This window comes from Fundulus heteroclitus, chromosome 14 (genome assembly GCF_011125445.2).
Source record: "Fundulus heteroclitus isolate FHET01 chromosome 14, MU-UCD_Fhet_4.1, whole genome shotgun sequence".
NCBI lineage: Eukaryota > Metazoa > Chordata > Actinopteri > Cyprinodontiformes > Fundulidae > Fundulus > Fundulus heteroclitus.
In genome coordinates, this window is record NC_046374.1 from 1,390,864 (window position 1) to 1,409,121 (window position 18,258).

At 40.3% G+C, this 18,258-nt stretch overlaps 1 protein-coding gene across 1 annotated transcript in view; it reads right to left on the reverse strand.

The window, feature by feature from the left end:
- Nucleotides 1-364: 364 nt before the first annotated feature.
- The window catches only part of ndrg2 (NDRG family member 2), a 62,812-nt gene continuing 44,918 nt past the window's right edge, over nt 365-18,258 (reverse strand). The window contains exons 8-9 of the mRNA XM_036146968.1: nt 4,456-4,546; nt 365-495 (exon numbers count right to left, since the gene is read on the reverse strand). Of these exons, the coding sequence (XP_036002861.1) occupies nt 365-495; nt 4,456-4,546 (222 nt within the window). The remainder of the gene's footprint in view (nt 496-4,455; nt 4,547-18,258) is intronic.

Sequence of the window (18,258 nt, forward strand, 5' to 3'; positions counted from 1 at the left end):
TGCACGCCGGGGAGCGACGGGTGATGATACGTGGGGACATTTGCAAAGGTTAATGAGGTGACGGGAGGTTACAGTATTTCGACATGCTAGATTATAAATTCCAAATTTTTTGCTGTTCTTTTTTTTAAGCCTCTTTCTTGACCCTACAAAACTTCCTCATTATTAATAACTGATCAGTCATGCAAAAAGGCATTTCCTTACACTTTGCATAATGTGACAATAAATCCTGAACAATTTGAATCCTTCCACCATCACTCCCAAACCACTAGCAGTCATTGATTGAATATCTGTACATCTGCTGAAATAAATATATATTTTTTTCTGTGTTTTTTGTTTGTTTGTTTGTTTGTTTGAATCATTCAGTCTACTTCTTCTTTTTCTGGAAGCGCCTAAACTGGTTTTGGATGGCGAGCGCTGCCTTCTCTGTCTCCGGCGCCTCCAGGTCGATGTCGACTTCCTCCTCTTGTTCTTGAGGCTTTGCTCCTGATGCTTTCTCTAGAAGGGCAGACATGAAAAAGTCAGGCATTAGTTTGCAGGAGAATGGGAAAGAAGTTTCAGCCAGTCAGTTTCAGCCAGTCTGTTAAACAGTCTGTTGTGTGGAACTTTCTGACAGCTACAGAGAAATTTCTAGATTGCAAAGCAGCAATAAAACACGTTATCCTCGTTTTTCAAGTAACAGGAAAAAAGTCAAACAAGGAAAGGAACAGAGGTAATTCCTTCTGATCTTTTGTCTCATACTTTTGCATTTTTGGTTGTTTAATCCTTTTTGGGAAAGATAAAGAGCTGTAATCCAGAGATGCTTAATTCAAGCATGGTGTCAGTTCTAATTTGCTTTTAGGAGGTTGGATATCCATTAAAAGTAATTTTTAGGAACCTACAAAGGTTTAGAGTAGAAAATGTGGTTCCCTGGCACCGCTAAAAACAAATACAGCTAATAAAATGTTAATATTGTCATAAAGTTCAGTTCTTTTTTTATTAACCCCTTCAAAAAAATGGGAGACTCATATATTATATAAATTTATTACACATAGAGTTTAATATATCTAGCCTTTTTTTAGGTGATTATGACATACAGAAAATAAAAAAAGGAAATTAAAATATTATGAAAAAGTTACATTTTGGAAACTGCAGGTCTTAATGTTCAGTTCCAACTTTTTCTGAAATTGAACTTTTTTTGAAAGGTCACTCACATTACTTTTATAAGACAAAATGAATAACGACGTCAAGCCCCCCACGCTTTGGTGCAGGACATACGGGGGAAAAACAGTTGTATTATGGTTGTAAGCGTCCATTGGACACCATCAATGGAAAGGAACAAATAAAAAGAGAGTGAAACTCTGACCTTAAGGAGCTTCGGTTGCCAGTTCGGCACAGAGGTCTGTGCTGAACGAGCAGAATGGGGATGCAGCCAGGAATAGTGATCAGGGACGTCAAGAATTTCACAGAAACCGAGTTCATTCAGAACATTAGGATGTAGAGGTCAACTTTTAATAATATATGTCAGCACCTTTACTCTCGACTCCTGAGGCAGGACACTCAGGCTTTGTATCTATGGTGTCGCATTGCTGAAGAGGCTTTACACAAGCTGCCCCCCTTGAAATGCGATACAATGAATTGCAACGAGTGAAAACTTCTGGCATTGCAAAGTCCTCCATGTGCAGGTTTGTACACAAATTTTTGCACCACCCTGTGCTATGCCCACCTCCAAACAGTTCCTATACGAGCCTTCCTATTTGGCATTAAGAGAGGTTAGTGAGGTATTAGAAAACTGTTTCTATTAACAAATGGAAACATGTTTGGCCTTAAATCCCAATCAAATGACCAAATAATTCAACACAAATGTGGTAACCAAATAAAAGAAGAAATTAAAAAAAAATAAAAGAGAGGGTGACTGTGATTGTTTTGAATTCCAGGTTAATCAACTTATTATTTGTATCAGTGAGATATTTTACAATAGAGTAAGGGTCTGGTATGGGAGGGAGATGCACTTTAAATGCCGTAACCTCACCTCTGCTAATGACAGGAGAACTGGTCAAAAATATTAGAAATTCTGTTCTTTGCTCTTGTAATATTATGGTTATTAAAGAGAACTCAAAATTGGCTAAAATAGGTATCATCATGTCAGGCCTTCAAAAAAATCTAAGGTCACAAATCATCACAAAATTCTGATTGATACACATTAAGTTAATATTAGCAAGACAAAGTAGAAAAAAGTTTTAAGACACACATATAGTATTCTATTTTTTTTTACAATAAATCCCTCTATGCAGATGCAAAACATGAGATTACATAACGTATCTACTTTTCTACCTCTTTAGCGTGTCAGTTTTAAAACAATTGGAGCAAACCTCATGACAAAAATATGATGTTGCCATGTTCTAATAGGAGATGCTGCAAAAACTGGAATTTAGATCGAACCTCAAAAACAAAAATGATTTGGGCTGAATTTTGTTCCAGCATGATGATTTTAGAAGGGATTAAACCTTTATATGAACACAGCAAAATGCATGACTCAGAATACTAAAAATAGTTCTATCTCTACTGTACAGCTCATGTATACACAAAGGGAAAGCCTGCTACCTGCAAGGCACTGCAGAAATGTTCACCAGGTGCATCATTCCTGCATGATGGAGTGTGGAAATTCTCATGCACTATTCATTTTCAGAAAAAAACAACGATGACAAGAAGGAAGGAAGGAAGAGAAGGTTGGGACGGACACACAGTGGCACCAAAAGATGTCTGTTTATCTTTTAATGTTCTCTGTTCTGTAGCAGGCTTGGCAAAAACACATAAGGAGATGAGGAGAAGGGGAAGCAGACCCTTTAACCTCCTTCTGAATCTCCAGCTCGCGGTGGCATGTGCTGGCGCTGCATTGATAGACGGAAAGTTTTCCTGTGCTAGAATTGCTTATTGATGAGGAATGCTAAACAAGCACCAACTTCTCCTGGCTGACACACATCAAATTCCTGCCAAAACACTGGCTTGCATCAGTGCTTAGCTCATGGAAAAGCAGGGGCTTGATCCTGCTATTGAACACATTGTAAGCACTTCTGTTACTGTGGAAGGTCAAAGAAACAATTTTGGGGAGTAGGTTACAGAAAAAAACTTTTAGAGGTGGCTCACAATTCTCAACATTTTCACAAGTGTGCAAAACATACTCTTTTTGCTTTGCTGTAGTCTCCCCTCTCATCTTGACTGGTCCAGTCAATACAACCCCCATATCACCTGGTCCTGTCAAATCCTTGACTGAGGTCCAAGCCGCCTATATTGTTGTATCGCTCCTAAGAACAGAACACGTCCCACAAAACCGTTGCTCCCAGAGTCCACTGACTTGAATAAGACTATTCCAGTCTACCAGGATCCCTCTAAAGTCTTCAGTAAGAAGCAGGCCTCCACACTATCCCTCACCATCAGATTACAGAGGCTCTTCCACAAAGTTTCATCCAACCTTGCACCTCCCCAGCCACCGTTGGGTTTTTCTTTAAGAACAACGGGGGCCTCTGTCCTTGCATTGACTATCTGGGTTTGAACAAGACCCCTGTTAAGAACCGCCAACCTCTCCCTCTGCTCAGCACTTGACTCCCTCTCCCAGGCCAGGATTTTTACCAAACAGGAACTGCTAAAAGGTTTTGGCTGTTTAACAGGCTCATTGGAAGCCATGCAAGTATTCCAGTATCTCATTTGTTTGTTCACCACAGGACCCACCTTGTTCCATCCCAATCCTGCAAAATCTTTTGTAGTGGAAATAAATGCTTGCTCTGTAGGCACAGCTACGATACTCTCGCAAGTGGGTCCAGAGAGGAAAAGCCACCCATGCTACTAAGGTAGTTCTCCCCTACTCACCACAAATGCAGTGTCAGTGATCAGGAGCAACAGGTCATCAAGTGGGCCCTGGAGAAGTGGTGGCAGTGCCTCCTTGGGGTGGAAGCACAGCTGCTGCTCCAGACCGACTATCAGAATCTGACGCACAATCAAACTGCCAAACAGCTCAATCTTAGTGAAGCATATTGGACTCTGTAAATGAGTCCTAATAGTGTCTTCTCACCTATCATTCTTGTTATTAGGCAGATGATCTCTCCAGACAATTTTCTCACTCCCCCGTACACCCACTTTGGACCCTCAGCCAATCCTACCAACACAAAGGTTCATGGCACCCCTTCTCTGTTCTTTGGAGGACTTCAATGCTGCCCTGCCTGCCAACCCAACACCTACTAAAACTCCAGCTGTTGCCAGTCCCCTTTTAGCAGTCTCCTGTCTGTTGATGGTCTCAACACCATCCTCACCATTTTGGATTTTCCAAGGCATTGTACCTGTTGGCTTTAAGGGGCCTTCCTCCCATCAAACAGTTGGGATTTAGCCAGAAACAACATAAATGTGAGACTATTGCAGTCACTCCCTAAGAAACTGCCCCTCACAGCAAGATGCCTACTGAAACTAGAAGGCCTAACTGCCCGCGCCAATCTTCCTCTTTCGCATGCTGCTGGTCGGCCACACCGGAGAGGCCATCTCTCCTCTGTCCGTGGGCCCTCATGAGGAAGAGTTTCACCTAGGAGAGACCCACCATATGGACACAGGCTAGAATCAAAGCTAAGAAGCTACAGTCTGTCAGACGTCAAAGGAACCAGCCTCCACAGAAACCAGCTTTTGTGTTTTTTCTCAGCTTTTGCAGGAAGCTCGCCAAGAACTGACCAGATTTGGCTATCATCTAGCAGACCATTTCTATTTCTGATAGAGAAGTCTGACCGGCAGAGAAAGGGACAGGAGGCCTTTGATGCCTTCTTCCAGTGCTGTATTGTACATATACAGCAGTGGATGAAGTGCGGTTGACCGACATCTTCCATCAATACAACACAGAACAGGACAGCTGATCCAAGTTTCTTATGAACTGTATGTTTCCATGGTCCTCAATGTCACTGAACACACATGAAGGCCACAGACGAGCAAAACTGGACACAACTGTGTCAAAGCTCCCGACGCCCTCTGGACATCTGCCATAGTGGACACTTCAATATTTTTTTAAATCTAGTCTGAGCCCGATTTGGCCAAGTAAATCTGAAAGGAATAATCTTAAAGCAAGAAATATGAAATGCTTTAAGTATGGTAAAAATATATATAAATATTGTAGCTTTTTATTGACAAATTTTGAACAAGTTCATGCTGGAGGACTGTGGGTGAGGAACAATCATGAATGCATCTGTGTTATCTGTTAATGTTGACACGTTTTTGATGTTTAAACTCAAGAGATTATTAAGCCTCATATCAAAGCATGATGTGCCTTGCGTTTGACTTGTCTTCTGCCCTCATTGCTCAAAGCCATCTTTACAAAACTTGTGAAAGCAGGCGATGCTCTGCTACAGCTTACATGCCACATGTGAATGAACATATTCTTACAGAAAATATTTAAACACTAGAACATATTTCTGATAGAGGGTAAGCATACTATCTTTAATTTCCCTTTTTTCTGTGCATGATGCCTGAAAATGTGCAAAAAGCTAAACAGTGAAAAATATTTTACTAAAGAAAGACATCCAAAAAAAGGTGGCAGAAATGTATCAGTGGACAAATGTAGTGATGTATAGATTGACAGCTTGCTACCATCTACTGGAGTTCCTGTATATTCTTGTGAAGAACCAGCTATGCTTCTGCTTTGCTTTTCCTTCCGTTTTTTAATTTTTTTAATGCTTGCAGCTGTTTGAAGAGATGAAATTGAAAATTTGAATTGTTAAAAATTTTAAAAATGTATTTCCTTAAAAAACGCAACAGTTATAGAAATCATTATAACTATAATAATATATTCTATAATGTTTTTGCAGCAGTACTAGTATAATGTCTTTAAAAAAGACCATTTAGATTGTGTTATTTCTTTTGTTCTCAATTCTCTATTATGTGGCCAGAGAAAACTGTGATAACTCCAGAAGTCTATTTAGCATCTTATCAAAATTAGGTTAAAGAACAGGAACGTGAACCAACAAAACCAATACGTTTCATAATAATTTTATATTTAAATAGTGACTATCGACCCATTACTTGTGTGGTTACTACATCAATCATCCATCTTTAAATGTAACTACGTGCAGCAGAATGGTCCTGATAATTATAACCATTACATCATCAAATCATTATGCACATCTTTCTCTTTAATTGAAAATTATAGGCAATGTATAGAGAGCTGCAGGTATATATTAAATATGTCATTTTTTTAAAATGGTAGTTGACACTAATAGAACCCCCCTACCCCAGCCTTTATGTTATTGAGCAGAAAATCGAACAGCAGACATAAATCCATCTCGTGTTGTGTCTTTTTTGCTAAAGATTCCTTATTTCATACATACTGTTCTTCGCTCAGTGAAACCCAGAAATAAGACGTTCTAATAGGCAAGGGCTGGTTCTGTCATATCTTCGTAAATACCGATGGGCGGTGCTCCCGTAGATGCACTTTCATGTTAAGTCTGTTGCCTCCTCTGGCTGCCACAGTCTGCAAGCAGGTTCTGCATATAGGGCAACCTTCTTCCTCCAGGCCGCCGTCATCCGTCGTCAAAGTATCCTTTTAGATGGGGTAATCTTTAGGATGCTTACCTTCTTAAGCCATCATAAAACCTGAGCTGCTATACAAAGATGTACTGGAGGGGGGGTGGCGTCTCGATAATGCGGGTTCATGCGACCTGAGGGAGTTGACCTCCACTGACGAGACATTTAAAAAATGCTTATACAGCAGGAACGTTATGGCTGAGGTTTTTAGTGGTTCCGGGACGTTTTTATATTGCGATGTACTGTGAAACCGGTAACCGGCCCATCCCTACTTACCGATATAATCTGAAAACTCTGACTCAAATCACTGAATAAAAAATTAATACATCTCTAATTTCATACCTCTCACAACATAGTATACAATGCAGTGAACAAGTAGTTACCCTCTACAGATATATTTAGCGTTTGCATTTTTGTTACACTTATCTGTTACAGGTCTGGGGAGATTTTTTTATACCAGACAACGTCAGCCTTAGTAAATAAAACCTACAGTTTACAAATTTAGATGTTATTCACTGAGTAAGAAATGTTTTTCAAACTATCCTAGTCCTATTTAGAAAAACACAATTGTCTGTCATGAGAAAATGCTGGCTGACCACATTTCTTGTTTTACTGTCACAAACCACATTCAGCCGTTATTACCTGTCTGGTAGGGTAAAAAAAAAAAACCTGATCTAAGATTCCAACATTGATAAGAAACAAGTTTACAAAGCCATTTCTAAGGCTTTGGGAGTCCATTGAACCAAAGGGAAGGCCATTACCCACAAATGGAGAAAAAAATGGAACAGTAGTGACCCTCCTAGAGGTGCTTGTTCTGCCAAAATTACTGACCACATCAATGACTCAACCAGTAGGTCAAAAAAAACCTCAAAACTAATGCACTGCAGACATTATGTTCTTCAAGTAAGGTCAGGGATCAAGATATAACAATAGTACATAATTTCAGAAAAGAACATCATAAGACACACCTTACCACATGGTGGTGGTGATTGTCTAGGACTGCTTTGCAGATTCAGGACCTAGTTTTAGTTTGGACGTAAATCTGGCTGAGACGACGTAGTGGATCCTTATGATGGCGTTTATACAAGATAACCCTCCACAGGAGATAAATGACAGGATTTCTCCAAAAATACCTTCAAGTCTTCCATTAAGGCTTAGAAAGGCTTAGTGGCAGTTGTTGCTGCCAAGGAGGGCTCAACCAGTTATCAGAATTATTATTGTTGGATATCTTTTTTACTCTCATGAATGAACTTGTCATTTAAAAACGTGTTTATCTGAAAATAAAATTGACTTGATCAAAAGACAAAAAGTCAAAAAGAGGAAGGAGTAAATATGTCCAGAAAAAATCATAGCACCCCACACACTCAAAGTATTAATATCATGAAACATGAGAGGCTGTAAATATTACATTTGAAAAAATTCAGAAATTAAGTAAAAAAATAAAATAAAAAATTTTTGTATACTGTAAAACTATTAACACCAAATATTTCTCAGTTCTTTTGCTTCATGAGAAGCATAATAATCTCAATATTATTTATATATATTTTAGCATCAACTATTGACAACTTCATTTATAACTGGACAATAGCATTTAACGAATAAAACTGCACTGTGTTGTCTAAATCACCATAAAATGTTCTTAACTTGACAGTACTGCTAATTTAAGAGGCCAAGCTTGACCGCTAAAATGTGACTGAAGTTCCTTCACTGACCCAAGATCCAAAGAAGAGGAAACAGCAGATACTGTAGAATAAAACATAATCTAATTTAGATCTTTTTATGAGATCGTACCTTTATTGTCGGCTGCAGTCGTCTGGCTGCTGTTGTCCGAGTTATTGGATGCCAGCTGTGGAGGCAAAGGAAACATTTAGCACACTGTGCTGCAACGGCAAGAAATCTCTGCAGAAAACTCTGTAGGACTTACAATGTTTTACAATATTTGTTACACATATTTCTGTTTGCCTAATTCCTAATTATTCAGTCCATTCTAACAGTCCACATAAAATTCCTGCAGCTTGAACAAACAACGTGAGTATATCAGTGTAGCACAATGTGGAACACCTCTAGGCGATGAACTGTGATGTTATGTCCAGAAAAACTTCCTGTCAGGTTGAGATGAGAAGCAGGAGACTCAAGGCATCCTCTCAGAGGTTTTTCACAGCGTTCCTGTAAACCTTCATATACCACATTTCTGTTGTGTTACGTCACCATCGAAGATTATAGAACATGTCTCCTCTGACCTCGCTACATCTGTCACTTTTGTCTGTTATGTCTCAAGTCCAATCTGTTCCAGCCATGTTCCTATTCTCAGTCCCTTTATTTTTGGTAGATTTTCCATTGATGCCATTCTGTCATGGTTAAGTTTTTTTTCTCTCCAAGAATTTGGAATAGTTAAGATGATATGACGGTTAGGGGGAATCGCTGGAACACCTCATCCACATAGATATTTAATGAGTAGCCCCGCACCTACATCCTTACAGCTTGCTTTTGTATGCATTAGCTGTTCACAGGTTGGCCTTACACTATAATTGTTTTCTTTTGTCTATATTGACTCCTTCTGTCTGGTATCTTCATCGCAAATGTAGACTTACATCAATGCAATAGAACAATACCTCTGGTAACTGCTGTGAACAACTCAGTACATTCCAAAGGACCTCTTAGCTGTCCAACAAGGTGCCTATGTAAAAAGAAAAACCTCTGACCTAAGCACTAAACAATTTTAGCAAGTACAATGCTGTAACGGTAGGGAATTTACAACAACAAGGTTTCTGTATTTCTGAGGTGTTGCGCTACTTTACAGTACCCTATCAATGTACCCAGAGTCCCTAAACTATTTTTACATTCACAGACACAAACCTCAGTGTATTTCATTGGGACCTAATGTAACAAACCAATACAAAATATTGCATATTTATGAACAGGATGGAAAATGGTTTTCAAACTCTCTTAATAAATATCACATAAGTATTGAGTGCAATGTAAAAAAAAGTTTCTGGAGACATAACTTTTCAAATTTCGTCATAGATTCTCTATTAGATTTCTGGACTCTCTATTAGATTTCTGGACTTTGACTGGGCCATTCTAACACATGAATACAATCAGACTTACAGTGTAAGTCTGATTGTATGTTTAGGATCATTGTCCTACTGGAAGGCGGACATCCTCCCCAGTCCCACGTCTTTTCTGGTGTATATGAGGTTGTTGTCCGGAATTGTCCTGTACTTCGCTCCACTCGTCTTACCTCAACTCTGACCAGCTTCCCTGTCCCTAAACCGTCCTCACAGCATGATAGTGCTTTGTCTGTTTGCCATACTTCTCAGTTCTGTTTCATTTGACCAGATGACCTTCTTCCACATGTTTTCTGTATTCCATAGATAGCTTGTAGTAATTGGCCCAAACTTCTTCTTGTCACTTTTCCATTAAGGCCAGATTTATGAAGAGCATGACTAATAGTTGTCTTCCTGGGAAATTCTCCTACCTGAGTGGTGGATCTCTTCAGCTCCTACAGTTACCATCGGCTTCTTGAATACTCTTTCATGAATGCTTATCTTGCCCAACCCTGTCAGGTTACACAGAGGGTCATATTTTGCCAGGTTTACAGTTGCGCCATATTCTTTCCCTGTTCAGATGATGGATTGAACCGTGCTTGATGAGATGCTCAAATCTTGGAATATTGTTTTATAACCTTCTCCACAACGCTCTCCCTGACCTGTCTTCTGTGTTCCTTGGACTTCATGATGCTGTTTGTTCACTAATGTTCTCTAACAAACCCCTGAGGACTTCATGTGTGGATTATGTTAGACACTATTAACCCCTGAAGGCAGTTGTTGCAGCAGATTTTATTTAGTGGTTTCAGAATACAGGGGGCTGAATATATATTGTCACACTTTTCAGATTCCAAATTGTAAAGTCAATCCCCAAACCATACATCATTTCCTCTATTCTCCTCAACTATGGGCTACTTAGTGTAGGTCTGTTCCAGAAATCCCACTGAAATCAACTGACGTATGTGGTTTTAAGTTGACAATGTGTGACAGAGTTCCAGAGATATAAATACTTTTGTACTATACAGCCTTCCGTATAAAAAATTAAAGAAGAAATTACCCTGGTCTGATCATAACTGTGTGTTTGGAAAGATGTTCTTGTAAATTTCCACCAGTAGAGCAGTTATTTGTCAAAGGTTCAACATGGCAAAGCCCTCTTAGCATGTGACTCCATGACGACAGAGGAAGAGGGCGAGGGATGCTGCAAAGAGGAAAAACAGGGACAGAAGCGGGCAAGGAGAGAAATCCTGACATTATGCAATATGGCATTTGACAGTACACTAAAAGAAGGAAGTCAACATGTGTCCGAGCATGTGTGACTGTGGGCGCATGATGAATGCGTCTATCCTGGCTTAACTCTGGCCCTATCGCCCTTTAGAATGCATGTGGCAAACGGCCCATGCGTGACAAATTCTCCAGCAGAGCGCGAATGAGTTGGTGAAGAGAGGCTTCACGTCACTTCACCCCTGCCAATAGTTTGCTCCCCGCGATGCTGCGTGCTGCGACTGCAAGCATGCATGAGTGCATGTTTATGCTGGCATGTTGATTTGTGTAGAAGGTTGCCTGCGCTCATATGGACAATGAGCATGAGATTTGTGTGAACAGGCCATTGGGTCAGAAGCCAACCTCAGGTCAAAGTTCAGTCACAAGGGAAGCTAGTATCCAAAGACTTTGAGAGGTAAAAGAATGTGTCCGATGAAAAAGGCGAAGGTAAGAGAAGGAGTTACACTGTTGGAAGACGGGCATGAAACTAGAAGTACACACAGAAGAAGATCCATCCATCGATCCATTGTCTATACCCGCTTATCCGTGCAGGGTTGGAGGGGGGGGGGGGGTCTGGTGCCTATCTCCAGCAGTGATTGGGTAAGCAGCAGACTACCATCTGGACAGGTTGCCAGTCCATCAAAGGACAGCAGAGAGACACACGGTACAAACTACCCTACTCACATACACCTAAAGGAATTTAGAGAGGCCAATTAACATCACAGTCATATCTTTTGGCTGTGGGGGGAAACTGAGATCCCAGAAGAACCTGTGTGTGTAGAAAAACCCCAGGCTGGGATTTAAAGACAAGACCTTCTTGCTGCAAGGCAATAGTGCTACTAACTGTCCCACTGTACAGCAAAGAAAAGATGATTTATTGAAAAAGAAAATTAATTTGAGCAGTACATATACAACTACATACAAGATGTGCAACAATTATACAATCCCTGAGCAGTGGTCCCTGTAGTGTTTTCCTTTGAGAGAGAGAGACAGAAAGCAACAATGTGCAAACTACAATTGTGGGTTTTCTGATATATTTATGGGAACATAGGCAGTATTGGGAACATAGTGTTAGCACTATGTTCTCCCAGCAAAAAAGTCATGGCTTGTTATGCTTTTTTTGCATGCTTTTTTTATTGAAATATTGTGGTGCAGTGAAACTGTGGTACTTGTGTTTAAAATTATAGCATCAAAATCTTGCCCATGCATAGCATTAACCATCATGTGTTTATTAACAAGACATTGTTGAACGTTATCCTTAACATTACAGCTATATTCTGTCAAATATACATTTCCATCCATTCTTTGATTTCTGCTGATGCAAGATTGCATTAAGCAACTGCTTACAAGGCAGAAGAATAAGTAAAGCCTAGACCCTCTGCATGGCACCACTCTTAAACTTATTCTGGAGGATCCTAAGGCATTACCCAGCCCAGAGAGGATATCCTCACTTGAGTCAGTTTGGGGTTAGCCAGTGGTTCAGCTAAGTGGTCCATAAAACCTCTAAAGGGAGCCACCCAGGAGCTATCCAGATCAGATGTCTCCTAGGCACTACCTTAGCTGACTGCTTTTAATTTGAACAAGCAGAAGCTTTATTCCAGGATGTCTCTCCTGATCACAGAGCTCTTCAGAGCTCCCTATAATGAATTGCTACTTTAAAGAGGTGGATGGGTTTTAGTACCTGAGTGATGCCACGAGGAACGTTGTCCTGACCCTACTGCTGGTAGGATCTTGCATGACAAATGGAGCTTAGAGAACAGGTTGGACTGTAAGCAATTCTATGATCTCCATGAAGTGGCATCCCATGAGAAGAAGCAAACTTCAGCTAGAATAGGGAGATTGGGGCATGATCCTGGAGCCAGATCTAGGGGCATTGGGTGGGAAGTCACTGATGGGGGCCCAGGTGATCAAGCCTTGGATCATGGGGAAAGCGAAACAGGGGTGGCAGCCTGGATGTGCTAATTCCTAGTGACATGGAGCTTAAGCGAAAATTCAAACTGAAGAAACTCTATTGCCTACCTCCATCAATGAGAAACTCATACGCCTCTGACGCAAGCCAATCAGCTTTGAACTGCTCCTCCTCGAAGCCAATCAGCATCCTGGGTTCATCTTAAAAGAACTCCACATCCTTGTCTCGGCCTTCTGCTCAGCGAGCAAGCGGTGGCTGCGCGTGTCTGGTTTGGACTCTGATGACCGGATTCAACCCACCTCCATCCCCTTCTCCACCATCTGGCTTTTCTACGGTCCTCCTTCAACCTCGTCCCTATCAGAGTGTAATTCCTCCTGGACTCTTACGGAATTGCCTGTCACTCCTTAAATTGATCCGGCAGAAGACCGCCATGTTGAGCCTGGTTCTGCCAGAAGTTTCTTCCCAAAGGGGAGTTTTTCCTCTCCACAGTCGCTTCATGCTTGCTCATCATGGACAGTTCATGCAAACCTGTGTTTATCCAAGTTGGACATCTAGCTCAAACAGATCATCATATGGACTGAACAAACTTTATTTATCTCCACCACCAGTTTCAGGCCTGGGGGGAAACATCCCTATTCTCATACGCCTGCTTATGCATATTGAAGTATAATTCAGCGTGAATTTTTCCTGCCGAGCTCTGAGTGCCAAACTCTTAAAATATTGTATCAATAAATTTCTTCTAATTGCCTTTTCTTTCTGTGTGAGTTTTTCAGATTGAAATAATCTGGCTTTGGAGACAAAGAATAAATGTGAAAAATCCCTACATCATCTTTTTTTTCCTTAGCGGTGACAACACCACCGAGTACGATCAACAGTCCAAATATATTACTGGCAGGCAGAATTGATATGTGTAACACTTGAAATATGGCATCCATTCAAATTTTGCATTGAAGCAATTCTTTGCAAAGAAAACACTGCACATACGGATACGGCGTTGATTCCATGCATGGTCCTAAAATATGTTTTAAAAGGCAGAACAAACACAATTTACACGCCTGGATTAAATTACAGAGACTAGTATCAGTTTAGATCACGTTTGTGGGTTAAAAAGCTGCACTTAAATGATCCCATACTGCAGTGACGGTTGAACATCGTGGCAACCGACAATATGAAAGAAAAGAGTTACATTTGCAATGCTGAGAGACAGAGCGACTGACTGCAGAGGTATGAGTGAGGGTGTCTGCAGAGAGAGGGGGGAAGCACTGCAGTGAAGGAGACACTGTATGTTCAGCATTAGCGTACATCACACAGTGAGAAGTGCAGACGCTTTCACTGAGGCTTTTTACTCACAAAGGACCCACTCACCACAGTGTTTGGTAGGCTCAAAGATGAGCACGAAAATCAAAGGTAATGGTTTTAAAAAAAAAGAGAAGACACAAACCTTAAATCAGAAAAAGCAATCAATAAAATGACCTGCGAGAGTGACTAAACGGTTTGAACTTTTTTTATTAAGTGTTTTTTGGGGATTTAAAAAAATATATATTTTAGTTTAACATATGATATTATAACATTGGTTTTGTGACTCAGAATTGAAGTGTTAAGAGATGTGTTTTGTACAGGCGCTCAAAGCAAATTTGCCTCATCATCCTCAGCTTGAGTTCTCTTCATTATGCTCTCAGGGCTTGGTTTTCCTTCTGAATACTCAATATGTGTATCTCGTGACTGTCAAACACCGTAACCTGGTAATGACTGGGGAACAACCGGGGTAAACAGACATCTCACTAAAGGATAGTGGCGTTGGATTTCAGGAGCGTGGTGGAGAGACAGAGAAGTGAGACGTATCTGGTTCTAGACTTGACCTGAGGTTTTCTTAAAGGGTTAGCTGGTCACATAAGAAACTACTGAACCAGAGTTCATCAATGGGCAAATGGATAGTTTTTAAATTAGGTTTCTACATTTATTATGGCTAATAAGGAGCAGTGTTTTTGAGACAAATATGAATAGTGTAGTAGTATGGACAGTATTAGAGGCAACACCTGACGTGCTGCAGCAACTCAAAGAGATTTCAGTCCAGACATTGATTAGGCCACTTTAAGGCCCTTTGGATCATTGCCCTGCTGCAGAGCCTACGTATGCTTGAACTTAAAGTTACAAAGTGATGGCTGAACATTATCCTTCCAAATTTTCTGCCAGAGGGAGCAATCCATGGTTCCATCAATTATGGTAAGTCAGATTCTGAAACAGCAAAGCAGCCCAACATGCCATGCTGCCATCACCCTGTCTGACTGTTGGTGTGATGCTCTTTTTCTTAAATCTTGCTTTAGGTCAATGTCAGATATGAAACACCTTGCTAAAAGTTCCACTTTTGTCTGGAAAGCCCACATAATACGTATTTTCCCATTTTACATGGATGAAATGTGACACGGGTTCTTTTTGGTACGAGGTATGCAATGTAGCCGATGCTATTTCATCATTATGAACTCTGATCTTGACTGAGCAAAGTGAAATGTGCAGTGTCTTAGATGTTGTTTTGGGTACTTTTAAGGCCTCCTGAATACATCATAGATGCTCTCTTGGAGTAATTTTGGTAGGCCAGACCCTCCTGGAAAAGTTCATAATTACTACCCATTTTCTCCATATGTGAATGATACCTCTCACTACCTCTTATGTGAGGTGGAGTCACAAAGCCTTAGAAATGGTTTGTAATCCTTTCCATTGACTTTGTTTTTGTTTTTTTAGTCTAGCCACACCCAGGCAGAATTAGGAAACGAAGAGAACCCGTCTGACAACACAAAGTGCATTAAAAGATCCACATAAAAACACATCCTGCTCAGATCTAAAGAAAGTCAATATCTTAGCATTAAAACAAATTTTCCTCTCCGAGGTTGTTGTAAATCTGTGTGCAAAGACGCTCAGAGCCATCTGGACTCCAACGACAGGCTGATTGCTGATTCAGGGGCTTCCACGCAGAATGCGGCAGCAGCTCCACTGCACCCTGAAATCCATTCATTTGTATTGCTGCTCCTTGCAAAAACAGCTCTGCTCTGCGTTGAGTGAAGAACACATGAAACGCAGCTCCCAACTCGCCGCTGAGGTGCGATCTGCTTAGCGGACCTTGAGCTGCGCACAAGTCAGAGTAGAAACTTATTTAAACTTTAACGGCTGTGTGCTGTGCTACTCAAACAGCCAATAGAGACAGGGTATCTGTCAAGCAGAAGCCAGTCAGTAAACGTAGAAACAGAAATGTCGCTATCTCTAATCTCTAATTCATAGGATCTCATCATCATTTTCTCTCAATGTTTGGTTCCCTCTCTGTCTAAACACAGCAGGTTTAGTTCCATTGATGGTTTTAGTAGAAGAAAACTGCAGCTTAGCAGGTACGACATAGCCAACAACTGGTTGTTCCTTTGGAAACTCAGCCTCTTTTGTTCTGTACTCTTCTGTGGACGAACAGAGCACAGCGCCATCAGTGCTGTTTTCAGTTTAGCTCCACAAGACGAGGCGAGTTTATTCGTACAGCACATTTCAGCATCAAGACAATTCAAAGTGCTCTCAACAGGATTCACAGCTGACTCCAACAGGAAACTTAGCAAACGCCATTTTCTTTGTGGAAGCCTCAAAATCATCTAATTTTATAGCTGACATTGCTCTTTTAAGCTAAACCAGGGGTCAACAACCTTTTTTGAAACCGAGGGGTACTTCATTGGTGATGTGTCATGAGAAGAGCTACCAGTACTGACCTTTGAACTAGAAGAATCAGAGTTCACCTTAACTTTATGTAAAATAAATACATCTTACATGCTTTGTTATAAGATATTGTCATTTTTAAATCTATATAAATGCAAATGTGATTAAACAAGAAGAATAACGGAATAAAATAAAGTTTTAGATGGAGCTCACTGGTGGACTGTGTTTTTTTTAGAACAGGCTCGTAGGCACCATGTGTGGTCCTCTGGGGCTACTTGGTGCACCATGTTGGTGACTCCTGTGCTAAACTAACTCGGTTTACTATAAATTATGTTGAACTTCCTCCTTTTGATATAAACCCAAGCCTTTTGGATTGTTTCCCTCCAGTTTTAACTACCCTCTTCTTTCTCTAACATGGTACATATAAACAAAAGCATGTTAGACATCTCCTTTGAAATGTGCCAATGGGTAGAAAACAAAATAGTTAGTTGAACACTATTAAATTTTCTGAAATAAGCAAAAAGTGAAGTCAATAGATTTTAAAGAACTTCTTTGAATCCAATCGCTGGAGTTATTCCAGGTAATGTCGCAGCTGTTTGCATGTAGTGAAATATTTTTTTTAAAGTGCTTGTTGTATTTCCTCAGGTTGATATATTCAGGTGTGTATGATATACAGATTAGCATGAAACATCTCACGGGTACGACAAAAACATATAAGAAACATGTGAAAACTGCAAGAGGGAAGATGGTTTTTACAGAGCTGTATAAGAAGAAACCAATGAAAAGCATCACAAGATTGTGTTACAGAGAACAAAAGGTCCTCCCCAGTGTAATTTGAAAAGGAAACCATCTTCTATCTTTGAACAATACTTCTGATGCAGTATATAATTTCAGTATTGAATTGATGAATTCATTTCTTAGCAATTTGAAAGGAAAGTTCATTACATAAAGGGTTATTCCCCATCTATTAAGATCAGTGAGCGCCATTATGTAATAAGGACTAAAATCAGCTCTTGATGAGCATCCTGTCTTTTTACGAAGCCTTCTACTTTGCTTTTTGTCAGGTGATTTGATCTGTTGAAGTAAATCTAAGCTTCTAATTTGAACTAATATAGTTTGGACAAACAGTGAAGGATAGAGAACTTTCTAATGGGGTACCCTTCAAAGATTATATTGGTCCATTGGTGTTTTTGACAGCTGCTTTACACCCTACTGGCCATCAGCCTTCATGACTTATTTACTGCTGTTCAGGTTTTGGTCGGTTACATGGCCTGTTTTACTAACACAACACTGCGGTAGATCTGGAAGCTTACAACTGGAATATTCAGATTTGAATTCCACAGATGTCCTAATAACACTGATTTAAATCCCTTTTTGTTTGTCCATTATCTCCCCCACAGGGCTGTCCATTGTCTTGACCAAAGACTGCCCAGATAAGCCGCTTATTATAAACCACAGTAGGGTTTCCATTTGACCGCATGCTGTAATAGCTATAATAATTCAGATTAGAGTAAATTAAAATGTGAGGTGGCTAAGAGAAACCCCCCCCCACCCCAGCCCCACCGAAAAAAATTAGTGAATATTTATAGATTGACAAAAAGGCTTGGTAAGTATAAGGAATGTTCTTGAGTCGTGTCCACGACCCATTGGGAAATCCCGAAATGCTTTTCCCCTCCACTACAGCCATTAGCTTCAAAAGCCACTTAACCCCCTTTTGCTTCAGTGAAACTACCCTGTGATCGACGGAAGAATAATGTTACTGTGCAGAGAAGCTTCCTGTAGGAAAGCAACAGTATCAACACAAATTAGTGCCAGCACAGCTGCTTG